Here is a 27,527-nt window from a genome sequence, read left to right on the forward strand (position 1 = left end):
GTCATTATCGCTAATAATTTTTTTTGTAACCATCTTTTCTCATACTTTTGCTCGTATGTTTATTGTTGGTTATTGCAAATCCCACCGAAAAGTACTTCATCTGGAAAAAATCGTATTTATAAGAAGCCAATATTAGAAATAATTTCAAATTGATTAGCCGGTTCAGAAATAGATTTTGCCATTTCGGGCCTTTGAAGTTGCTTCACAAGACTTGATTACAAATTCTTCATGGAATTCGACATTAGACGACGTTAAAAAACGGGTATAAATAAATTTTATTGGCTGCAAACGCGGAACTGTAAGAATAAATGCTGTTTTATTGAATAACGTGTAGGCGAAAACAGGAAGCCATTGACGTCAACTGCATCGTTGTGGAGTAGCCCTTACTTTGTACAAGGACGCGCAATCTGTGTGCTCCTGACATAAAGCTGTGTCTACGTTAAGTGGGTACTCTGTTGACGTAACGCGGTTACTTGCCTTGATTGCTTACCTGAGTCAATCGGTGAGAATACATGGCAATATGCTTTTGATTTCGAAATGTAAAATTATGTGTTGGAAAATTCATGAACAATTCAATTTTTGTAGGAGAATGAACTCATGGCATTTTCATGTTTGCATCCTACCTGGAGAGGTCAGACTCTAATCACAATTTTGAGTATTGGAATCATTTTGATAAACTTTAAATCAGGAATGAGAAAGAAAGAGCGTGATTGATATTTTCAAATAGTAAATTTTATTTATATATCAATGTATTTCCAAAACCAATTTAATGGCTGGTAAATACTTTATTCTTAAAATGAATTCGATAACATATCGTTAGTACTTACATTTTTGATCAGTGATAACTTTATAAAAAATATATATTTACTATAAATGAACTTGACAATCTTATTACTAAAATTATTTTCCTACAGTCTTACTTTACTTCCACTTTTCTAACTGTGCCTGTACTAGTTTCTGTATCATTGGATGATCCCGAGTTTGAATATTCTAATGTACTTGAACTACTCTTACTTCTATCACTACTTCTTTTGCTACTTCTATTGCTCCTACTTAAAATTGAACCAGGTTTTATTGACCTTTTCTGTTTCACTTTTACAGCCTTTTCTGGTGGTCTGTGAATACTTTCAGTTCGATGTTGCAATTTATTTAGTCCAAAATTGGGCTTAATCTGGGCAGTTTTCTCTAAATCTGTAACATCTGGTAAATGCAAATCTGTTACACAAACGTAGTCATCTTTATTTTTAGGTACAATGTGTCCAGGATTTACTCTCACTGGTATAATTTCTAATTTCTTCTCAAATATTGAGTCAGGTCCTTTTGTGTCCAGAATATGAGTCATATCTGTGGGTGATTCTACTCCTCCAACTAATTCTTTTAAAAGCATATCTTCAGCGATGTCGTCCAAAAATCCATCTTCTAAATCATCATCATCTTCAGAACAAAATGAAGAGAAAGATGTAACGGAACCAGTTTGAGAATGAAAGTCATCAGGCAACCTTACTCGTGGTATATTCGTTGGTATGTCTATTTTACTCGGTGATGGCTTTATGATAATTTTTGGATCTGATGTTGGAATGTTACTAGATGCAATAATGACATTCGGATAGTCTCTGTCTTTTTGAATATTAATTGAGTCACATTTGTCGAAATACTCCATTTTGTCAATTGACTTGGACTTATTATACATTTCCTCAGGAGGAGATAATGTATTGATATTTTCGTAGTTTTTATTGAATGTTTCAGATTCTGCAATTTGTTTTATATTTGAGGAATCGAATGAAGACAATGGTTTTGTATTTTTATAGGCCAGTCTTCTTTCTAAGGTTGTCGTTCGTGGTGGAGGTTGAGGTGGTACTTTAGGCCGTTCCGATTGATTTTCTATAATTCCGAATCCTCTAAAAGTTTGCAATGTATTTGGCTGCAAAGAAAGACGTTTCTGTGCCTTTGGCAAATCTGGCAAAACTTTTGGAAAATTTCTTCGTTGGATAGTAAGCAAAGCTTCGGCTGCTGTCAAGGGCCCAGCTTGCACTATTTCGTCCCGAGATGTTACGTTAATATCATTTCTAAATATAACTGGAGGCAGTATATCTATAGCTTGGCTTTCGATTTTTTCTTTGATCAACTTATCATAGTTAACATCTGTAACTGGATCAGAAGTGGAATGCTTATGTGATATTCTTAGCGGTTTATCTTGTTGTACACAAAGTGTAATAACATTGGTATACGTTTTACCTTCTATTTCATCTGTACTTATTTCTTTATCAATTTTAATATCGTGATCAGTTTTTGATCTTTGTAATTTATTGTCACATTTGGAATGTCTTTGATCAGGATAATCAAATGATTTCGTTATTTCTATTGGTTCTTGCCTAAGGATTGAATTAGTTCTAGCAGCCGGCGTGGCATCAATAGCTACTGATACTTTTCTGGATTTAATACTTTCAGTTCCTTTGCTCTTTAAAGAGTCAGTAGAATGTTTTGCACCTTTAAGACTTGTTATTGAATTTTTGTTACTTCCTATTGAAGAGTGGGAACCGAGTGCTGATGTTGACGTAGTTTTTTCTGATGTTCTAGTTTTTGTACCGTCGGACTTTCTGGAATCAATTGTTTTATGTTTTGTTTTATCATCTACTTTTACAATATCTTTATTAGAACGTTTCGATTCTGAAAGCAGTTCTTCAGATCTTGTGAACGGCTTAACTACAGTTAAATGCTTATCATTATTTAAGTCAGAGTTTGACTTTCTTAATATTCCTGGAGAACATCTATGCATAACTTCATTAGCTATCCAATCTCTCACTTTGGTATGCGCATCCAAAGTGCTGGTAGATAAATGTCGTCTTAACTGAAATCTCTCTCGGAAACCGCCGGAATCGTCTGATTTTGGTGTTTTACAAACTTCAGTTTTCTTTTTACTTTTCTTGCTGTTTTTCCCTATTTTAGTAATGCTCATAGATTTTATAACACTGCAGCCGTTTTTGAACGTCTGCAAAGCACTTTTATCGTCTTTGGAGCTCTTTTGACCGATTACATCCACTTCCCCAATCTCAGCTCGAGGCGGTCGAGGTTGCTCAATGGATCTTTCCCTGAGACGTAATCTGCGTTTCTTAATGTACAATATACCGCATATTCCAAAATTTACAGCTAGAAAAAGTACTCCAAGTGATATGATAAGGGTCATTGTCGCACTCGAAGTTTTGACTGGTATAATCGCAGATGGTTTAGTGGTTGTACTTGTATGAAGTTTTCCCATTAGATTGGGAGGGACGGGGCGTGATGGTGTTTTTATGGAGAGTATTTCCTTAAATCTAATATCTGGGTCTGGTCGGGGTTCCGGTGGCGAGTACGGACGAACTCTGCCGTAGGATATTGACGGTGAAACAGCGGGGGCTGGGTGGTGCTCTCGTGAATAGATTATCTTTTGGATAGGATCTGTAACAAACAATAATTTTTTTTCAGGATTTAGAGGCAATTTTATGATTTAGCTAAAAAAGTGAAGTGTATCAGTCTTTTCAAGACTGTTGGATCTGTCTACCCTACCGGGGATATAGACGTGATCATATGTATGTGTATGAATGTATTTAGAGGCACACAATCAAAAACTGCTTTTTTATATGTATGTATGTGACATACATATAAAAACGTCTATATCTCTTACGGGGTATCCCTAAGAGTCAACAGTCTAGAAAAGACTAAAAGGCTACGTCCAGCCGTGTGGTTTAATGTTGGAATTGAAAGTCAATTAGAGACGTTAATAGTTTAAAGTCTTTTAAAAGCCTTTGTCTTAGTCATCGCTTTTCATGACACGCATGGTGAAAGATATTTAATGGTCTCATTTAAATTTTATATGCCACACGGCACCTAAAGTCAGCTTCTTACGTGTGTGTAGTATCATTAATAATAAAATATCAGGAGTGTTTGATGGAAGCTTATTTACCTGGGTCGCGACGTGTTGGTTTAGGCTTAGATGGTGGAGGTTCAAACGAAGGGTCGAAGTAGATCCGTCTCGTCTTCTTGGGCAACGTTTCGAGCCAAAAGTTTGTATAATTTGAACGATACAAGCTGCTTATGTAAGGAGGTATATCTGTAAAAATATTATTGGCCAGTAATTAAATAGCCTAGTGTAAATAATAGCGCCGTGTGGTTCCCGGCACCAATAGGAAAAAAGAATAGGACCATTACATCTCTTTCCCATGGATGTCGCGAAAGGCGACTAAGGGATAGGCTTATAAACTTGGGATTCTTCTTATAGGCGATGGTCTAGCGCTCTGCCATAATTTGAATCTCAATTCTAAGTCAAACAGCTGAAAGTGGCCTATTGGTCTTTTCAACACTGTTGGCACTGTCCACCCCACAAGGGATATAGACGTGATTATATGTATGCATAGAGTTAAGTATGAATTGTCCAACATTGATGAAAAATCACCAGAAGTCATGAATTTAGATGTTTAGGCGAATTTTTTCATATCAATCAATCAATCTTACCTATTCTCAAATATGACTGATGGCTGACATTATACTCTGGCCACTCCACGTTGTACTGATGCCAGGTTTTTGTATCCAAAGTGTAATATTTGTTAACGCTTTGTGTGTTTGGTGTCCTGCAATATTTTAAATCGTATTATTATAAAAAAATCCTTAATTAAGCCGTGTGATTCCCGGCATCAATAAAAAAAAGAATAAGACCACTCTATCTCGTTCCCATGGATGTCGTTAAAGGCTACTAAAGGATAGGCTTTTAAACTTGGGATTCTTTGTTTAGGCGATGGGCTAGCAACCTGTCACTATTTGGGTCTCAATTCTATCATCAAGCCAAAAAGCTGAACGTGGCCTATCAGTATTTTTGGGACTGTTGGCTCTGTCTACCCCGCAAGGGATATAGACGTGACTGTATGTATGTAAATCATTAATGATAGACCAAAGGGTGTAAGGTGTCGATCAGAACAATCATCGTGGAGAAAATTCCACTCCCACGCAACGAATGAGTAGCAAAATGATAAAATTTGTCTCATCGTGATCGTCAAGTGATGATTCATTTGATTACGTATTTCAAAGGAAATGTTGATTTACTTCAGGTTACATACATATAATTACGTTCACGTCTATATCCTTTGTGGGGTAGACAACAGTCTTAAAAAGATTGATAGGCCACGTTCAGCTGTTAATGTAAGAATTGAAATTCAATATCTTAATCATAAGCGTATTCACGGCTCCTCTCCAGAGATGTGAAGACGCTACTACGGCTATCGACAGGAAGAATTATTAGAATTTTAGATAGTACCTATTTGACCTTCCTCTTATAAGAAACATATTGAAGAGCTATTGATAAGCTAGAAGTGATCAAATTATCGAAGTCTGATCTCGAAATTTCTCTTTGCCAATAAAACATGTTAAACTATATTTATGCACATGCCATACCGCTCCAAAATTCATCTCTCCTCTCATGGGTCCACTGGAAGAGATTTCTTTTGAAATAAGTAGCACCTTTGTACTAGAATTACTGTATTAAACGCTCCTGTACCTATAATTTTTTTTGTAAGTACATAAATAAATAAATTAATTAAAATAAAAATAAAACATACATACGCAATCTTTCAAATTTTCTTTTTACCATAAAAGTAAACTTACCCAATCTTAACAAAATTAGTCCAAAGTCTCATCATGACCTCGCTCAGTAGTTTCTCTTTCGGAGTGTATTCAGTGTGGAAGTGAGAAGTAGCCCCGCCTAGGGGAATCCCAAAGACGTAGGGTAATTCCTCACCGTTGACACTCTTGTTCAACTGAAAATGAGAATAGGGTGATACTTCTTGTTCTTGATTGTGCCGTGTGGTTCCCGGCACCAATACAAAAAAAGAATAGGACCACTCCATCTCGTACCCATCGATGTCGTAAAAGGCGACTAAGGGATAGGCTTACAAACTTGGATTATTTTTAGGCGATGAGCTAGCAACCTGTCACTATTTGAATCTCAATTCTATCATTAAGCAAAATAGCTGAACGTGGCCATTTAGTCTTTCCAAGACTGTTGGCTCTGTCTACCCCGCAAGGGGTATAGACGTGACCATATGTATGTATGTGATTCTTCTTCTTAAATCTAAGAGCTCACTCTTGACGGTGGAGTTAACGGGTTCTCCACCGACAAGAGTAAGCTTCCTACGGCTACCTCCTCCATACATACATATAACCACGTCTATATCCCTTGCGGGGTAGACAGAGCCAAAAGTTCAATTTAAACCAGTAGTTCCTGAGATAGCGCGTTCAAACAAACAAACTAAATCTTCAGCTTTATAATATAAGTGTAGATTATACATTTCAAACATTCATATGCATTTGAAAACCTTCACCGCATATTCACAACTAAGCGCTTTGCAGCTCTTGAAAGAAATGAATGTGAATGGAAAACCATTGGAATTTGAACACGGTTCTGGAATGTTCAATGGAAAGGTGAAATCGTTTGGAACATCGGTGGAATTTTTTTAAAAATATTTCAATATACCCACAATTTTGCATTTGAAAATTACCGGCGAAATTTTTTTATTCAATATATTTATTGTCAAAGAATTTTGTGCCGTGTGGTTCCCGTCATCAATAGAAAAAATAATGGGGCCACTCCATATCTTTACCATGGACGTGGTAAAAGGCGACCAAGGGATAGGCTTGTAAACTTGGGATGCTTCTTTTAGGCGATGGTCTAGCAACCTGTCACTATATATGAATCTCAATTCTATCATTAAGCCAAACAGCTGAACATGGCCTATCAGAATTTTCAAGACTGTGTTGGCTCTGTCTACTTGATTATGTCGACTCAAATCTAGATTTTTGAATGAATTTTACTATTAACTTAGTTTGAAATGTATGCAAAAATACACTTTTCAGTGAATTCACAAGTGCTGCAGAGTTTCGACAACAAAAGTATCTCTGCCAATAAAAAATAAAAAAAACTCTAGCACAGCCTTTATTTCAGCTTTGTCGCACCTGTTGCAAAGTTTCAAACTTAAAAATGGTGTAGACGCTTTGATGCTAAGCGGAAAGAAATAATTATAAACACCTTTTAAGGGAATGTCGTGTGGTTTCCGGCCCTTTAGAATAGAACCACTTCATAATTTTCCCAAGGATATCGTAAAAAGCGACTAAGGGATAGGCTTGTAAACGTGGGATTCCTCTTGCAGGCTATGGGACTAGCAATCTGTCACTATTTGAATCTCAATTCCATCAGTAATAATACAGGTGAACGTGGCCTTTCAGTATTTTAAAGACTGTTGGCTCTGTCTACCCCGCAAGGGAATGGACGTGACTGTATGTATGTATGTTTTAAGTGTGATAGTTTTATTTTTTAAACGGTGCTTAATTTTTACTATACCTTTTTCCCAGAGAAGGCAGAGATAACATCTTTCTATTTGCCAAGATATGCATTTTTTTAATTTTGTCAAATTTTATTGTCATCTTTATTTTTAAATATGTTATTAGATTTTTGGATTTCAGTTTTCAACTGGCTTTTTTATTTCATTTTAATGTTCATCAAAAGCGTTATCATAGAGAAAGATAGACAGAATACCGTTTCTTGCTCATTAATTATAACTATAAAAACCTAAACTTATATTACGGTAATGTACAGAAGGCGGCCTTGTCGCATTATGCAAACTCTTCCAGGCAACCACAAGAACATTTTTTTTATACAGAAGATTTAAAAGACCAAATACTTGAACGATTTTAATTTGAATAGAAGGTCCATTCTGAAAATACCAAAGAGAGCACGTCAAAAAATCGACAAGTCCTCCCATCATTTGGCCGTATTGTTCCGAAGACTGTAGCGGACCAGAATTCTGATTTTAATTTTCATTTCTAGCGATGCAGTGAAAAAGTCGTTATCAAACTTTGTCTTGTTCTGAATTGTATAAAAAAATTGAAGTGACTATAGGAAAACAATCTTTATTGGTAGGTAAATTTGTTACTGTATTATGCTGTTTGAATTTTTAGACGTAAATGTTATAACATCTTGTCCTATGCCATTTATAAATGAAGATTGTATTTTTTTTATTAATGCAATTTATTTTTTCCACATAATTTAGATTTGACACAAATCAATCTTAAACAAGACTTGTTGATCAAAATTAACAAAAATGTTGAGATAATTCCACCCTAAGGTTCACTGGAAGAGATTACTTTAGCGATAAATCCCGCCCTTGTACGTCATAACCGGTGTTTTTTTATGTTTTACTTTTTCTTATGGTGCAATAAAGGTTTTATCTATCTATCTATCATTTAACATTAAGAAGACCAATCAAATAAATAAACAGAACTTCAGATCGCACAGATAACCAAAAAATCACCTTCAAAAATTATTTTAAATGTTCCACGTCACCTTGACTTCACCGACAAGAGAATTTCAACCTTACATCAAAATCAAAATAAAGTAGTTAATAATATAACACTCACAGCAGCATATTCAGTGCTAACAGAATTGTGTCCAAACACGTAGAAATATGACTGTCTGTTGGCTTTAGACTGATAATTAGACAAACTGATGACTGGTGATAGAGTTCTGGCGTCGCTGAATATGTTTAATATGACGTCACGGTTCACATCAACTCCCCATCTTTGAGGATCAAGTTTTGTTGGGGAGTACCTGAAATTGTGAATTGATGATATTAATGACCAATTAGTGGTATATGTTGGAAGAGATACTATTAATCCTCTCTATAGAGGTGAGTATGAAATCGAGACTAACACTAAAAGCGCTAATAATAATGATTGGAAGTGATATTTTCACTAAAGTATAATCAAAACTTTGTCTTAATATGCACACACAGTAAAAGTTGAAGTTACTATAACAACAAAATCATTTTCAACTTTGGTCGCGCTAGATAGCCTGTCTTCTTGTCTAACGTCTTGTCTTGTAATAACGTTCTGAAAATTTATCTGTTGAAGAAGCGTAATTTCATGTTATGAATATACGTACTGTTTCAAAATGTCTTTAACAAGCTCTCTGCCATCAGCACCCATCACAATTTCAGCATATTTCGATATGAATTCATCTCTTTCGTTCTCAAGTATGCCATGTTCTAACTCGATGGCACCAAAATCGTGGTAACTTTCCACTTCTGCTACTCCACTCAAAAGTTGGTATCTGAAATGGAAACGAAAATTTTATGCACAAAAAAAATATGATTAAATCTACTTTGAACCGCTGAAAAATAAAATAGAAATAGAAAAAGTAGTTTCAAAGTGTCACACAATGCTTAATTTTGAGATAACATAACTACAGGAAGTGAATTCCTTAATAAATCAGAGAACAAAAATTTAAAAAGTGCCGTGTGGTAGTGGTGGCACCAATACAAAAAAGAATAGGACCACTCCATCTTTTTCCTATGGATATCGTAAAAGACGACTAAGGGATAGGCTTACAAACTTGGGATTCTTTTTTAGGCGATGGGTTAGCAACCTGTCACTATTTGAATCTCAATTCTATCATTAAGCCAAACAGCTGAACGTGGCCATTCAGTCTTTTCAAGGCTGTTGGCTCTGTCTACCCCGCAAGGGATATAGACGTGACCATATGTATGTATGTAACAAAAATTGTATTCCGGGTCGTTAATTTATTTTTTTATTTGGAACGAAAGTTTCTACATTTTATCATCGTTATTTAAGCACTGATTCATTTGTTTTTCTTACATTGTCCATGTCCTTGCTGTTTTAGCTGACAAAAAATTAGGACACAAATAGTCCTAATTTTTTACAACACCTTCCCTTTTTTCTTCATAAAATCGCCACTAATTATCTTTTCCGTCAATAAATTCCCTAATATCAGCAGGTAATTTATCAGAGGTAAGTATAACGAAAATCTCAGCTATGGCTTAAAGGCTTAAGGCAACGGAATCATCAATAACAGTCAACACATAAGCCTTCAGTGGGCGAAAGGGAACCTTTGTTTCGGCGTAAGGGAACGTAATGTCTGAAATTCTTTGCTTTAGTACCGCTGCGCCGGTTTGGGAATCATTTGATGTATTTTCAGCTGTAGGAACATTTTCAATTGATGTAATGATTTAACAAATGTTAACCTACGGTTTAAGATTTTATTTCTCAAAACAATACAAAAATGAAGAATAGAATAAAGATCTAAATAAAGCAAAGACAGAAGAAAAATGACTTTGGATAATATAATAGACGCAAAGAGAGAGAATATCTTAAAAAATATCATGTCATTTAAAAGAAAACAAGTTTTAATTTTTTTTTGTATTAGAATAAAATAGAAAAAATATATTTTCAAAATTGGATGCAAGGTATTAGCTTCTTGACATTCATTGTCGACGCTAAATTTAATTATATCTACTACCGCTTCCAAAGCGCATGTGTAGAAGAAGCGGCGGAACAAACTACACTGCAGCTATAATTGCACACCAGAATTACGCAAGTAACAATAAAAGAATTGGAGGAATATCATAATACAATTCTTTGTTAATAGATTTATTATTTTATTTAGAAAATTCTTTGTTGTTTTAGACGTAAACGTATACGTTTTTTATTTCTTTTTGAACAAAGAATTGTATTATGATATTCCTCCAATCCTTTTATTGTTACTTGCGTAATTAATAAAACGTATTTACACAAAATATAAAAATATAAGAGAAAAACTCACTTACAACAATGAAATAACTCAAATGTAGTCTCTTCAGTAAGTAAGTAATAGTAATATAAGTAAAGAAGTATGCAGAGATCGTGGCAAGTGGAAAGTGGTAGTCTCTGCCTATCTCTCCGGAAAAGAGGCGTGATTTTGTTTATGTAGTCTCTGCCTACCCCTCCGGTAAAAAGGCGTGATTTTATGTATGTTATTTAACTCACTTGCTTAGCAAATTGGGGTAAGAGACCATGGTCTCCGCTGGTTCACTGGGTATAAATGATCCAGCCACAATAGGGCCCAGCGGAACTTCGAACTGCCTGGCTAGTATCTGGACTTTTTTGATTTCCGACAATCTGTAAAAGAAATTAAAAAGTTAAGAATCATGAAATTAACGCCAGAACATATCATTTGGTCTAAAATAAAAAAAAATGGGTTAAATTTTTCAAATCTGCCCTTGCTCTGGAATCAGAATAAATTCTTTTCCCTCGTGAACTGAGAAGGAATCGATCCTGTTTAATAGCTTATAAGAGTGATTTCATTTAAAATTGTAACTGTGGGTAGATTTTTCATTAATTCTCATTTATCTACCTTTCACTGCTTAGAAGAAGCCTATATCTAGGATCTTGAAATTGAAACCACTCCATTTAATTCGAATTTGAAAGGCGACTAAGATAATAGGCATATTCATTGCGGCTTTTATAATGATCTAGTTTGGGTTAGTTCCACTGCAATGGTTGCGTAGGTTAGATAGGAGTAGCTTCGTGTAAAAATCTGACTCATCCACTCTAGGATCCGTGGTCAAAAAGCGCTAGAGAAGTGAGGATACAGCTGAGATTTTTGCCACGAGGAAGACAAGGAAGCAACTTCTCATTTCGATTCCCAGATATTTATATTTTTGAATACACTTTTTTGCCGTGTGGTTTACGGCAGCAATATAAAAAGAAAAGGACCACTCCATCTCTGTCCTCTAGATGTCATAAAAAGCGGCTAAAGGAAAGGCGCACAACTTAGGGTTCTTCATTTAAGCGATGAACTAGCAACATGTCACTATTTGAATCTCATTCTATCAATAAGCCTAACAGCTGAACGTGGACTGTCAGTCTTTCAACACTACTGGCTCTATCTACCCCGCAAGGGATATAGACGTGATTATATAAATGAATGCATGAACATTTTCATTGAATATTCATAAATTGTCGACCTTCAAATCGTTCTATAATATGATTATCATAATGACAGTTCCAAAAGGTGCTTTAAAAAATCAAACGTGAATTTTTGGCTTCGTATCAGCTTAACCTAAAGTTAATTTGGAACTCATTAGATCCTTTCAAAACCGTTATGAAGAACTTGAGAAATTGGGGTCGGCGTGACCTTTCGACGTTTCATAATTGCAGAGACGATCTTTTTTCTCTCTCAAATTTAAGGGCAATTGCTATTGGTCGAAGTATTTTGTATTATAAAGCAAGATATATGTATGTACTAGAGGCCGCCCGCGACTTCGTCCGCATGGAAACCCTATCAATCCCGCGGGAACTCTGGGATAAAAAGTAGCCTATGTGTTATTCTGGGTCTTCAGCTACCTACATACCAAATTTCATGGTAATCGGTTCAGTAGTTTTTGCGTGAAAGAGTAACAAACATCCATAAAACATCCATACAAACTTTCGCCTTTATAATAGTAGTAGGATATAATTTCTTGTAAGTAACCAATAACTATGATGAAGAAATTTGAGTAGTGCCGCCAGTGCCGCATGGTTTCCGGCATCAATAGAAAAATAATGAGATCACCCCATCTCTTTACCATGGATGTCGTAAAAGGTGACTAAAGAATACGTTTACATACTTGAGATTCCGTCTTTTAGGCGATGGACTAGCCACCTGTCACTATTTGATTCTCAATTCTATCATTAAGCCAAACAGCTGAACGTGGCCTATCAGACTTTTCAAGACTATTGGCACTTTATACCTCGCAAGGAATATAGACGTGATTATGATGTATGTATCTATGAAGAAGATTAAGTTAAACGTATTTACTATTTGGTTCTCAATTCTATCATTATGCCAAACAGCTGAACGTGGTCTATCAGACTTTTCAAGACTATTGGCACTTTATACCCCGCAAGGAATATAGACGTGATTATGATGTATGTATCTATGAAGAAGATTAAGTCAATAGTACTTACGGTTTAGTCTGTAAACATGCCATCATGTTTTTTGAGTTCGGATTACATCCCAAACTCTGTGCAGCTTGGAAGGTATACCTTCCTGGGTCTTTGGTCATCGCCCAGTCGGATAGAGCTGAACCCGACATTAGTATAGCTCGATGAAATAAACCTAATGAAGAAACAAGTTAAAGGTCAAAAGTACCCGAAACCGCCGAGCTTGCATGAAGAGAGATATGAATGTGGATGAAGCGAAGGAAGTGTGCAGAGATCGTGGCAAGTGGAAAGAGGTAGTCTCTGCCTACCCCTCCGGGAGAGAGGCGTGATTGTATGTAAGAAACAAGTTCAGATGTAAAGATTATTTAAATTTATTTTACTGGGAGATTATAAGAAGTTAAAACTTGAAACCTTTGAGTATTTTTTTTTTGTTTTTAGTTGATTTAGAGTCGATGTAAAAAACTTTGAAAAATTAAAAACGCCTACAATCGATATCCTTCTTTTTCGAAGTCAATTAAATTGCAAAAAATTTAGCTATTCAATTTGCTAGAGAAAGTCAACTATTACCTGGTCTCTTCTGTACATCTGTGAGTGCATTATACAATAAATTTACCATCAGAAATTGGAGACAACATCAGGTAACTAGCGCACGCCGCTCCTCTCCCGTGGCCCATGATGGTCACTGACGTGGAATCCCCACCCAGGTCTTCAATGTTCTCCTTGATCCACTGCAAGGCTGCTAATTGGTCAAGTAGACCGTTGTTACCGTATGCGTGATCGGTGAGGCTTGGTTTTAGGAAACCTGAAATGTGATAGTCGAATTTTATTATACTATCTGCTGACCGCGACTTCGTTCGCCGTGACAGTTCGTTGATATTTCTTTTTGCCCTCTTTTGACCCCTTTCGCAATAAAAATAATTGCACCAAATTTCATCAAAATCGGTTTAGTGGTTTAGACGTGAATGAGTGACGGACAGAGTTAGTTTTGCTTTTATAACATAAGTAGAAAAGACCTAGAAGATAATATGAAAATAACTGAAACTCAATTCTCAACTTTTTAATTTTATATAATCTTGAGTTGATTAATTTGCATATTAATTTATGTTAATTTATAGCCTTCGAGTACCTATTCAGTTAAGAGATTTTTCTACAAAGGGATTAAGTTTAGGTTCTCTTTAGTCCCAGAGATGGACTACTGACAGACTGATGGATGGAATGGTTACTTTTTTTAATAATTCTAGAATAGGTATGTCCACACTAACAATTAATAGTACATACATACATACATATGGTCACGTCCATATCCCATGCGGGGTAGACAGAGCCAACAGTCTTGAAGACTAAATGGCCACATTCAGCTATTTGGCTTAATGATAGAATTGAGATTCAAATAGTGACAGGTTGCTAGCCCATCGCCTAAAAGAAGAATCCCAAGTTTATAAGCCTATCCCTTAGTCGCCTTTTACGACATCCATGGGAAAGGGATGGAGTGGTCCTATTCTTTTTTTGTAGGTGCCGGGACCCACACGGCACCATTCAGGGTATTTCAATAAATAGTAAGAGATTGATATTTTCCTATGTTCGTAACAAGTAAACTCAAGGACAATTTTCACGGGATTTGGCACAGATATAGAATAGATCTTCTAGAGTAACATTGGCTCCTTTTTTTCTGAAATTTCCCATTGGAGCGATACCCCGCACAAAAACTAGTATCTAATAATATTAGATTATTAGAAGTCCTAGTCATATAATTGTTAGCTACGTAGCAATAAGCCTGAATTTATTGCATACATACACATGATGATTTATATCCCGTGCGGGAAGACAGAGCCAACAGTCTTGAAAAGACTGATATTCCACGTTCAGCTGTTTGGCTCAACAATAGAACTGAGATTCAAGTAGTGACAGGTTGGCCTAAAACAGGAATCCTAAGTTTAAAAGCCTATCCCTATGTCCATGACTTTATTGTGAAGATAAAATAAACGCTTTCAGTATTATATTACTATTGCCGTGTAGTTCCCGGCACCAACAGAAAAATTATACGACTACTCCATCTTCTTCCTATGGATGTCGTAAAAGGCGACTAAGCGATCGGCTTACAAACTTGGGATTTTTACTTTTAGTCGATGGGCTGGCAACCTGTCACTATTTGAATCTCAATTTTTAATTAAGCCAAACAGCTGAACGTGGCCTTTCAGTCTTTTCAGGCCTGTTGGCTCTGTCCGCCCCGCATGGGGTATAGACGTGATGATATGAATGTATGTATGTATTATTATTGTTCTTACCAAGTATTCCAAGTCTGAAATTGACAGTGATGACTATCACGTTGCCGTAAGAAGCAAGTATGCTTCCATCGTAGGGGTTGCCTGAGCCCCATTCGAAGGAGTCTCCGTGTATGAACACGAGTACCGGCATTTTCTTTGATCTCTCGTGATCTGTAATATTAAAATAGGTGTAAAGAATACAAGCTGTCCCGGCAAAGGTTGTTTTGCCATATATATTAATTTTGAAGTTATTTCTAGTTAATTTTTTAAGTATTTTATAGTTAGTTAAAATTTATTATTCATCACTGAGGGCTTCAATGATGCCCAAAATAACTATTCACACGGACGAAGTCGCGGGCACAGTTAGTTCTTAATAAAATTATTAATTTAAAATTTTACTAAGATGTACAATTATTTAAACAATCATGTTTTTACCCTTATATATACATACACACTGTGACTTTTTTTAAAGAATTAAGTTAAATATATAAGTATGATTTAATTAATTTCGCGATAAAAAGTGCAGTTATAATACTACATTTAGCTATTGTTATAAATGTTTACCATCTTTAGATGGGAGAATTCTTAGGTGCCTGATTGTTATTCAAAATAAAAAACGTAAAAATAAATACATGATTAGGCAAGTCAAACTTATAACACCCTTCTTATGTACAGGGTTTTTCTAATTTCACTTTATGACTAGTGGCGCCATCCTACATTATGTTGACGAACTATTTAGTTTCAAGTTTCCTGAAATCTGTGTAGGGTGGTTTACTTTTTGTACAAATTTTCACAGGGTGAGCCACTTTATAGTTTGTCGGCTGTTAAATAGATGGCACTTTTGATGATTACGTTTTAATACATTTTCAAGATACATTTAAATTGTGATATGAAAATATATTAATTAGAATGGCAGATTTTAGACGATATGATTAATTCAGGCAGTGTCATGAAAACTTTATCCTTATTATTATGTATTAGGCACATACATATAGTCAACCCTTGCGGGGTAGATAGAGCCAACTGATAAATAATCTACACTAATATTATAAAGAAGAAAACTTTGTTTGTTTGGTTGTAATGAATAGGCTCAAAAACTATTGGACCGATTTTAAAAATTCTTTCACCATTCGAAAGCTACATTATCCACAAGTAACATAGACTATATTTTATTTTGGAAAAAAATAGGGTTCTGTAACATATTTGGATTTTTCGGACACAAACTGAAAAAAATCAACCAAAAAGTTACTTATTTTGCGTACGCTGCTGCCTAAACTACAAAAGATAGAACCATAAAATGTTTTAATTAATTGTAGATCTTATAAATATCTACAAAAAAGTCCGCGACACACTATACCTATTTATGTCGAGTGAGGCACAACAACCACATTTTTATTTAAAAATCTTGAATTTTTTTTGGTCTACATTTTAACGCGTTTTTTTTACTCATGCTATTAATCCTTATCAAAATAAATAATTTCATCAATAAGTACAGTTTATGTAGATAATATTTGGTCTTTGAATGATTAAAATTGGACGTTTGGTTTTAGTTGTTGTGAAATTAAAATATTACGATTTCTGCTGCACGGCCCGTTAGGTCTAATAGATAGGAACAAAAAACTGTCATACTACTCTGTCAAGAAAGTAGCAGGAAAAGATCAATAATACACAAACTGTTTGTTATTCATCCAAATTTATTTTATCACCTTCAAAATATGCTCCTTTAGAAACGATACACTTACGCCAACGAATAATCCAATCATCAAAACATTTTTTAAACGCTGTTTCCGGAATTGAGGTCAGTTCTCGCCGCGAATTCTCTTTTATGTCTTCTACCGATTGAAAACGGGTGCCACGAAGTGGTAATTTGAGTTTAGGAAAAAGAAAAAAGTCGGCTGGAGCCATATCTGGTGAATATGGTGGTTGCTCGATGGTATTTGTTGAGTGTTTGGTTAAAAATTCGTTCACAATGATGGCCTTGTGCGAAGGTGCATTATCATGGTGCAAAATCCAAGAAATTTCTTTCCACAAATCTGGCCTTTTTCGTCGGATTTGCTCTCTTAAACGCCGCATAACACTCAAATAATATTCCTTATTTACCGTTTGACCTTCCGGCAAGAATTCCGAGTGCACAACACCGCGATAGTCAAAGAAAACAGTCAACATGACTTTGACTTTTGAACGACTTTAGCGTGGTTTTTTCGGTTTCGGTTCAGTTGGAAGGCGCCACTCCGAAGCTTGTTGACTAGTTTGCATGTCAAACTCGTAAACCCACGTCTCGTCACTAGTAACAATGCGTTTCATGAATGTTGGGTCGGAATTGACTCGTTCTAGCATGTCCTCAGCGACTCTCATGCGATTGAGTTTTTGAAAAAAATTCAGGTCTTTTGTGACTAGCCGAGCGGCAACATGTTTCATACCCAAATTATTAGTTAAAATGGTACGGATCGACTCGTGAGATACAGAAAGTTCGGTGGCTATCTCTCTCAAAGTTGAATGAGGATTTTCAGTCACTATTTCCTTCACTTTTGCGATGTTAACTTCAGTTGCAGACGTTGATGGCCTACCAGAGCGAGGCAAATCTTCCATCACATCTCGACCGCTTTTGAACGCTTTGTACCACTCATAAGCACGAGTTTTTGATAAAGTCGATTCACCGTAAGCCTTCTGTAACATTTTCAGTGACTCCGAACACGATATTCCATTGGCAATGCAAAATTTAAGACAAACTCTTTGTTCGATGTTTTTATCCATTATGAAATTAGCAATACACACTAGATATGATATAACTAAAAATAGCACTGTATTTAATGTAAACAACAGATGCAACTCAAACTCCGCGCCAAAATGGAAAACAGTTGTGCCAATCTAACAACAACAAAAAAAACAAAAATTTGAATTTGGAACCATAAATAAATAATCCATTCCCGATACTTTTCTGACTGAATGTATTACAAATCTTTTTGACAGAACGAAGTCTGTCGGGTCCGCTAGTAAATATATAAATTATAAAGATATTAATTATCGATTTGCTACTAATAAGATAGTTAAAAAGTTAAAATGAACTGCAAATAACAAAACTAATGAAAATAATGATAAGATTTAAGACAAACATAACATTTATTAATGACTTGTAGAAAGGAATAAATAAAAGTGAACATGTTTGCTATGACAAGATCGCACATGAATTTACACGATAAAATCTTTGTTGAGCAAAGTCTTGTGAAATATTGTAATTTTCATCATAAATTAGTGTCGCATAAATTTTATTTTGATCTTAATTCAGTATTGTAACTTTTATATAAAGTATAGCTATAGTATAGCAGGCTAGCAACCTGTCACTATTTGAATCTCAATTCTATCATTAAGCATTCTTTTTAAGACTGTTGGCTCTGTCTCCCTTGCAAGGGATATAGACGTGACTATATTTATGTATACATACATACATAAGGTCACGTCTATATCCCGTATATTACGTATATATTTGTGTATGTAAGTATGTAAAAATCGCTCGAATGTATGTTAAGTGCATGAGTAATTGATAACTCGCTTCTAAAATAAGCATAAAGGAAAATATTTTCCTAAATATGAATTATAAAATGAGCAATAAATTATGTTGAAGTTATCTACTAAAAAAAATCTGATATCAAAATTTTCTCCCATTTTTGCCTTAATAATTTAATTTTTTTCTTATCTTCCCTTTATATGCGTAATAGGCTCTTTTGCGCCATTTCAGTGAAATGCAAAAACAAAAGCTGAGGTCGCCGGTTCAGTTCAGACGCCATTGTGTATTTTTTTTTCTGAAAATATCCTTTAATTATCCTTTGAGATACTGATTACGATACGCCATTGCAGAATTCAAGATTTTTTTTTCCTATTTAATGACTTGAAATACATACATACATACATAAAATCACGCCTCTTTCCCGGAGGGGTAGGCAGAGACTACCTCTTTCCACTTGCCACGATCTCGATGACTTGAAATGTATGTAAATTTTGGCATTTTAATGTTTGTACGTGATTGTATCAATGAGTATTTGAATAGGTAGGTGTGTATCATAAATTCTTCTTACTCATATATTTATACATACATAAATAGTTACGTCTACATCCCTTGCGGGGTTAACAGAGCCAACAGTCTTGAAGAGACTGAAAATCCACGTCAAGCTGTTTGGCTTAATGATAGAATTGAGATTCAAATAGGGACAGGTTGCTAGCCCATCGCCTTAAAAAAAGAATCCCAAGATTATAAGCCTATCTCTTAGTCGCCTTTTACGACATCCATGGGAAAGAGACGGAGTGGCCTTATTCTTTTTTTTTCTATTGATGCCGGGAACCACACTGCATTAAGATATAAGCTTTATGAAAGCCCTTTATTATCGATCATCTTAACATAATGTTATAAACAAATAAAAGTTATTAGCTAATTCATACTAATAAACACAAGTTTTAAATGACTAATGATGCTACTGGCGCCAGAATCTAGTTCTGAGGAATCTATATATAGAACTTCCGTCCCGTTTGTGTGTCCAAATTCTTAGTTGTATTTATAAATAACAGCTACTAAACTAATGTAGGGCGTGGAATGTGGACAATAATAGATTTCGATTCGTAGTTAAAATGGTTTTGTTGACATTTCATGTGAATAATTCAATAGTAATATGAAATACTAGCTGGCCCGGCAAACGTTGTTTTGCCATATAAATAACCATAATGCTGCAGTGTAGTTTCTTCTGCACTGACGCTTTGGAAGCGGCAGAAAACTTATATATTTATTTGACGTCAACCATTGTTGTGAAACCAAAAGATATGTTAATAATTAAGTGATGTTGAAATGTCCCATAGTAAAAAAAATCAAGTTTTAATAGGAACTAGAAAATATTATCACTGATTTCAACATAGCATGTAACGGATATGATTTACATCAGAATTATATCATGGAAAAAAAATGTGTAAATGAAATAATGAGAAAAGAATATGATGCCCTTATGCAAGAGTTTCTTCAGCTGGTGCATCTTCTCTTACAGTTTAGTGGTGGATTTGTTTGAGCGAAGTACCATCACGCTTTTGGGGTTGGTGTCCATTTTGAAGAACGTTTCTTTCTGTTGTTTAAAGTGGACGCTAGCCTTAAGGGGGTGAAGTGCTTCGGTAGTTTGTAGTTAGCTTTTCGAAAATAAAATATAAGATATAACTTAAGTTTAATTTATTGTTCTTAAAAATGACGACTAAGGGATAGGCTCGATAATTTCGTTTAGGTGATGGGCTAGCAACCTGTCACTATTTGAATTTTAATTCTATCATTAGGCCAAACAGCTAGGTAAAAGCTACCCCGCATGGGATAAAGACGTGATTGTATGTATGTATGTTAAAATGACGAGAAACAGTTCCTGCGAAGGCCTATTTTTTGAAAATAATATTGATTTCGATATGTTCTTTAGCTAAGCTTACTGAGCGAGTGGAACCTGGTTACTTTGTAAACAGTAGCTGTTGTTATAAGCTACATTTTGTCATTCCCAAAACAAAAGCTGCCGTTTTAAGACGATATAATGCCAACATTACTCAATTTCCTGTCGGGGCGCATCAGGAAACCCATTTCAAGAACAATTCAAACTTTACCATCTCACAAATAAGGTGTACATTTCTTTCGTTCGTGGAATTTAAATTCGCCTAATGGATTGCGTGGCTATTAAAAAGTTGGATTGCCTATTTAACTGCCGAAATGGTCTCGACAACTTCCTTAATGTGCGTGAGTCGTCAAACATTTTACAGTTGTTTAGAAATTAACCATATTCAATAATTATAGAGTGTAAAATCGAGAAGAATGTAAAAAATATTTCACACTTCGCTATTATTGTTTCATTATAGGACCATTTTTCACCTTACAAATACCAAGAATTTGTAAGGTGAAAAATGGTCCTATAATGAAACAATAATAGCGAAGTGTGAAATATTTTTTATTGAAATTACATTAAATTATTTAGCTGCCCTTTTGCTAAAGAAGCTTGTATTCTTGACACTCAAGTTTGTGTCGTCAAAAGAGTTATTAGGAGCTTTTTTTAATGTTTTTTCTCATATGTGAGTTTTTCATTTTTATTTTCTTAATTATTGAATGATAATATAAAATACCAAGTAATTATATTATTAATATGTCAACACAATAATTACCTTTAACCTACAATTTATTAATAAAGAAAAGAAGCAACGTTAGATGTAAATTTTTCCGAGAAATGACATTGTTGGTACCTTATTATATTATTCCTCATTAGGAAGTATGTGTGTGTGTAGTATTGTGTACTATTATTTCTTAAACACTACACTGTTGGCCTAAAGTAGAAGAAAATTACTGTTATTTTTACAATATTATGATGTACAAACTTTTATACGCAGCTTCGGCCGCGCGAATTTTCCGCCATGTACAAAAGGCTTTTCGCAAATTCACGGGATCTATAGTTTTTAAAGGGATGAAAAGCCTATATCAATTTCTAGGCTCTTAATTACATCTTTATACAAAAATTATAAGTTTCAATAATAACCTTAAAAACCTTAAAGTTGACTGGAAGAGATTGCTTTAGCGATAAGTCGCCTTTGTACCTCATTACCTGTGTTTTTTTTCTGTTTTTCTTTTTCTTATGGTGCAATAAAGAGTCTATTTATCTATCTATTGCTTCAATAGAAAACAAACGTAAATAGGTAGTTAGGCCAGTTACCTGAATGTGCAGGTTTCCTCACGATGTTTTTCCCTCACCGTCAGAGCATTGGTTAGTATTAAAACTAATGCACATAACTTTGAAAATAGTCATTGGTACATGGCCGAGGTGGGAATTGAACCTGCGCCTTTTCGCGCATCACGCATTTTAACTGGGCATCTTACCGATTCACTAACACTTACTAATAATTCCGTGTGGTTCCCGGCACCAATACAAAAAAGAATAGGATCACTCCATCTCTTTCCCATGGATGTCGAAAAGGCGACTAAGGGAGAGGCTTACAAACTTGGGATTCTTTTCTAGGCGATGGGCTAGCAACCTGTCACTATTCGAATCTCAATTCTATCATCATGCCAAACAGCTGAACGTGGCCTTACAGTCTTTTAAAGACCGTTGGCTCTGCCTACCCAGTAAGGGATTTAAACGTGATGATATGTATGTAATTCTAGTTTCAAAACTTTTTAGCGTTTAGATGTTCCACCTTGGAAATACATTTGGCAGTTATTTCGGTACAGTTCAGCGGCACAGCGGTGTGTGATTGACATATATTTACTCTGGGAATTGGGCTGTGGCGCCGCATTCGTTCCGTTTACAATTCCCTCGTTTTACTTAACGTTTTTCGCAATCGGATCTGTGATGAAATCAAAACCAAGGAACCAAAGTTCGATAGGGATGGTATGGGACATTTCAACATCATTAAATTATTTTCCTAGCTTTTGGTTTCAAAACATTGGTTGACATATAAAATCACGCCTCTTTCCCGAAAGGGGTAGGCAGAGACTACTTCTTTCCACTTGCCACGATCTCTGCATACTTCCTTTGCTTCATCCACATTCATAACTCTCTTCATGCAAGTTTTTTGGTTGATGTCAAATAAATTACATATAACCTAGTTTACTACCGCTTCCAAAGCGTCGGTTAATTTTCTATAATAACGTCAATTTCACAATTATCCAAACTTAGAATAGAAATATGGACGAGAGAACACTGAATACTAATTGAATCCCATTTGGGATAAGTCTGCCATTGTACATATTCCTCTGAATCCCAATAACTGTTTTGTAATTTGTTATATTTATTTTTATGTGCAATAAAGAATTTACAAACAAACAAACAAACTAATATTGAATCGTAACAGCCGATCAGAATGGAAAATTTAAGTTGGTATCCAGAACTCTTTTGCCTACTACCATAGATAGTTTATTACTCAATTTATTCTGAATCAGAATGAATACTGATTCAGATGACATGGTAGTCGTTACTTGTATTAAAAATAGAATAGAATAAATTTATTTCCAAAATTGGATACAAGGTATCGCTTATTGACGTCACATAACTTAAATCTAATTATATCTAATACCGCTTTCAAAGCGCTTGTGTAAAAGAACCGGCGGAACAAACTACACTGCGTAATTTTCACCGGGCGTTAATTTACAAATATAAATCTCTTAAAAATAAATCGTGGAAAAATGCACATTGTCTACATTAAAAAAATAGTGAAATCCAATATTGATTAAAAAAAATAATAAAAGAAATCCAAAGTTTGTGCGTATTTCCTTTGATTGGCTGTTACAATCTGCACGAGAAAAGAACATACGTATATACATGCATACATTATGGTCACCTCTATATCGCTTGTGGGGTAGACAAATCCAACAGTAATAGTATGTATATATGTATGTTATATAGTATCGTAGTACAAGAGTGGCATTTTTAATCTTTGACACGGCCCACTTGGCAAAGGAAGCGAGGCGATACTGATTTCAGATGTAATTAATTTTGCAAGTCCCACGTGGGAGTAATATAAAGATTTTTATTTTTGATGAAACCAACCATATGCGTAGAAAATATATACTTTTGAAATTGCTTTTAAAAAAGCAATGTTGACTATGGATGTATGAGCAAATTGCTTGTTCAATTTTGAGGATCTGTGAAATTCATCAACTCACAATTTAAATATTTAGTAAACATATTGGCTGGCATATGACCTACGTACAATTCTTGTCCTATCTAAATAAATGTGCCGGGTGGGTCTCGGCACTTATAAACTCTCTAACCACTCCTCTTTCCCATGGATGTCGTAAAAGGCGACTAAGGGGTATGCTTATGAACTTGGCATTCTTCTTTTTGGCGATGGGCTAGCAACCTGTTACTATTTAAATCTCAATTCTATCATTAAGCTAAAAGTTTAACGTGGCCTATCAGTCTTTTCAAGACTGTTGGCTCTGTCAACCCCGCAAGGAATATACACGTGACTATATGTATCTATGTATGTATCTAAATAAATTATTTTACACAAGCTTTCGCCCGCAGCATAGCCCGCTGTCACTATCTTAATCCCAATTATATCATTACGTCAAACAGCTGACGTGGCCTATCAGTCTTTTCATGACTGTTGGCTCTTCAAATAGTGACAGGCTAATAGCCCATCGCCTAAAAGAAGAATACCAAGTAATTCTTACCTTTAAAAGGAACATAGATGTTCAGGTACAGGCAATCCTCCGACTCATTAGTTAGGAATGGCTTCAGTCTATCCATGTAGGACTTTCTTCCTGGCGCGGGGGGGTTGCCCTTTTTGATGGGGGGCAATGACTGCGGACATACTGGTGCAAATTTGTCGGCAATCTTTACACCCGGCCATGGCGGGGCGCTTGCTGAAATGTAGAAACATATAACATAACATATCACGTAACATATAACATAACATATAACGTAACATATATCGTAACATATAACATAACATATAACGTAACCTATAACATAACATCCTATTATCCTACTAATATTATAAATGCGAAAGTTTGTGAGTATGTCAGGATGTCGGTATGGATGTTTGTTACTCTTTCACGCAGAAACTACTGAACCGATTACGATGAAATTTGGTATATAGGTAGCCGAAGACCAAGAATAAAATATAGGCTACATGTGTACTAAGTCGCGAGCGGCCTCTAGTATAACATAACATACATAACATAACGTTTAGCATAACATATAACATAATATTACATATATGTAATCACGTCTATAGACAGAGCCAACAGTCATCAAAAGATTGAAAGCCCACGTTCAGCTGCTTGGCTTTATGTTAATGATAATGTGCCGTGTGGTTCCCGGTATCAATTGAAAACAGAATAGGACCACTCCATCTCTTTCCCATGGATGTCGAAAAAAGCGACTAAGGGATATGCTTATACAGTTGGGATTCCTCTTTTAGCTACTAAAAAAGATCTGGAAACACTGTTTATTTTCAGCACTCAAAGTTCGTCATACAAATGCAAAAGCATCTCGAATGAAACTTAAATAGACTTTAAATGAATTAAAATTCTTAAACATTGCAGTGTTATGGTAAACAGAGGCGTGTTCCGGCGACCAAGGATTTTCCGCAATTTAAGCTCCATTCATTTGATTTAAGTTTACTTTTCATTTAAATGATAATTCGTATCTCGAACCGGGATTGAGGAAATGTTTTTTTTTTTTGAGATTAATTTTTAATTTGTTAAGTCATCATACCCTACTTAGTAGTAGTCAGATTGGTTACTTTATCTGGGAGGTTCTGCCTCTGTTCGTCTGTTCGTTCTTCTCAATCGCGTGAAAAATTATTGCTGTTTCTCTCTTTATTATTACATCCCGTTTTATGTATACTCTATACTAATATTATAAAGCTGAAGAGTTTGTTTGAACGCGCTAATCCCAGGAACTACTGGTTCGAATTGAAAAATTTTTGCGTAATTATTTTGCGTTGACTAGACCATTTATCAAGGTAGACTTTCTGCGACACCGAAGGCCCCGGGTTCGAATCCCGGCCAGGGCGGGATGAGAAACGAACGTTCTTTGATTGGCATGGGTCTTGGATGTATATCTATATAAGTATTTATTATAAAATATAGTATCGTTGAGTTAGTATCTCGTAACACAAGTCTCGAACTTACTTCGAGGCTAACTCAATCTGTGTAATTTGTCCCGTATTTATGTTTTAAAAAAAAAGAAATTGCTTAATCGTTCACTAAAGGAGTACATTACAAATATAAAACAGTAGTACAGTACAAATGGCTACAAAGGGCTTAACCCTAAGTGATCTAAGTGGTCATCTTGTTGCCCAAGGTCTGGCACTGTCAGAGATAACCGTCATCGAATCATCGTATCAACAGCAAGTACTCTACTGACTATGATGATAAGTCATAATGTATATAATACTAGGGGCCGCCCGCGACTTCGTCCGCATGGAAACCCTATCAATCCCGCGGGAACTCCAGGATAACACATAGGCTATGTGTCTGCCTATGTGTTATTCTGGGTCTTTAGCTACCCACATACCAAATTTCATCTAAATCGGTTCGGTAGTTTTTGCGTGAAAGTGTAACAAACATCCATACTGACATCCTGACTTACTCACAAATTTTCGCATTTATGATATTGGTAGAATACCAAGATTGGTATATAAAAAAAGTTATGAGGTGGCTAATGTGAGCCCACACCCAAAATGGCAGACAGTGAAAACTTCAACGTTTCGGCTCTAATTCTTTGTTTGTCCCTAGCAAAAACGTAAATAATCACTACATAGTAACAAAGTCGCTATTTTAGTCTGTTTGTCTGTATGCTTAAATCTTTAAAATTACGCAACGGATTTTGATGCGGTTTTTTGTAACAGATAGAGTGGTTCAAGAGGAAGGTTTTTATGTATAATAACATTTATAATTTTGCACCCGTGCGAAGCCGGGGCGGGTCGCTAGTTTAATGATAAAAAATAAGAATTAGAAAATGAAGTTTTAAGTCGCACGTGGTTCAGTTGTTTGTGACTCAGTCATGAGAGACTTAATAATTCTGTGTGGTTCTCAGCACCAATACAAAAAAGAATAGGATCGTTTCATCTCTTTCCCTTGGATGTCGTATAAAGCGACTAAGGGATAGGCTTACAAACTTGGGATTCCTTTTTAGGGTATGGGTTAGCAACCCGTCACTATTTTCATCTCAATTCTATCATTAAGCCAAATAGCTGTACGTGGCCTTTCAGTATTTTCAAGACTGTTGACTCTATCTTCCTCGCAAGGGATATAGACGTGACATATGTATGTAAGAATAAATAAATAAACCTTACTTGGCGGCATGAATCTAAAACTTCCAACCGGTGGTGCAGCATACGGTATTCCAAGGAAAATTTCAACAGGTTGCAAATTGTAGTGAGGTCCAGGCTTTACAATTAACCCCCTCAACGCCCCTTGTCTCAAATGATACTCTCTGGTCAATCTCTTTCCATCATTCGGGAAACTTCGCGCGTGATACGCCGTCTCTGCTGCACCATTGTTCACCATCGGTAATAAGAGTGAGACGACAATACAAATAAATATGTTGTGATTTATAACTGGAGTCGCGTGCCGGTCAGAAGCCATGTTTGTTACTTGCTCGTTTTGTTAACTCGAAATAGATACGGTTTTATTGTTTGTATGCTCTTTGCGTTTTAACTCTGTGTACGTTGTGAGTCATTTTGGATTTATTAATTTCATCTTCATCATCGTCATATATCATCTTTATCATTATTGTCTCATCACGATCACGGTCATTATTATTGTCGTTTGTCTGTTTAACATTAAAACAATCACCTACATTTCTAAATTCATATATTTTATCAGTTAGATTTTTTTTTACAAATTTTATATTTCATCACTGCCACTAGCTATAGTTTTTAGAACAATTTTACACTTTACATTAATTCACTTTACTTTAGTATATCACAAATCCTATTTATCTCTTTCAAAAACCACATTTATCACGTTCGCTC

At 35.4% G+C, this 27,527-nt stretch overlaps 1 protein-coding gene across 1 annotated transcript; it reads right to left on the reverse strand.

Moving 5' to 3' along the window:
• Positions 1–825: 825 nt before the first annotated feature.
• LOC106136893 (uncharacterized) lies at positions 826–27,314 on the reverse strand. The gene is made up of 13 exons (XM_060954639.1): positions 26,847–27,314; positions 24,214–24,405; positions 21,887–21,902; positions 15,066–15,205; positions 13,394–13,582; positions 12,805–12,955; positions 10,843–10,974; positions 8,963–9,130; positions 8,440–8,629; positions 5,632–5,783; positions 4,489–4,604; positions 3,941–4,087; positions 826–3,435 (listed from the first exon to the last, which is right to left on the reverse strand). The coding sequence occupies exons 1-13, from the start codon at positions 27,136–27,138 to the stop codon at positions 917–919; spliced, it is 4,404 nt and encodes a 1,467-aa protein (XP_060810622.1). The 5' UTR covers positions 27,139–27,314; the 3' UTR covers positions 826–916.
• Between the last annotated feature and the right edge of the window lie 213 nt (positions 27,315–27,527).

This window comes from Amyelois transitella, chromosome 4 (genome assembly GCF_032362555.1).
Source record: "Amyelois transitella isolate CPQ chromosome 4, ilAmyTran1.1, whole genome shotgun sequence".
Lineage (NCBI taxonomy): Eukaryota > Metazoa > Arthropoda > Insecta > Lepidoptera > Pyralidae > Amyelois > Amyelois transitella.

Excerpts from the sequence above, each read along its gene's own strand:
- LOC106136893 (XM_060954639.1), bottom strand. The coding sequence starts at position 27,138 with ATGGCTTCTGACCGGCACGCGACTCCAGTTATAAATCACAACATATTT. Across the intron at positions 24,406-26,846 it reads TTTTAGATTCATGCCGCCAA|CAAGCGCCCCGCCATGGCCG; the intron begins GTAAGGTTTATT and ends TCTACATTTCAG. Across the intron at positions 8,630-8,962 it reads GTTAAAGACATTTTGAAACA|GTACTCCCCAACAAAACTTG; the intron begins GTACGTATATTC and ends TCACAATTTCAG.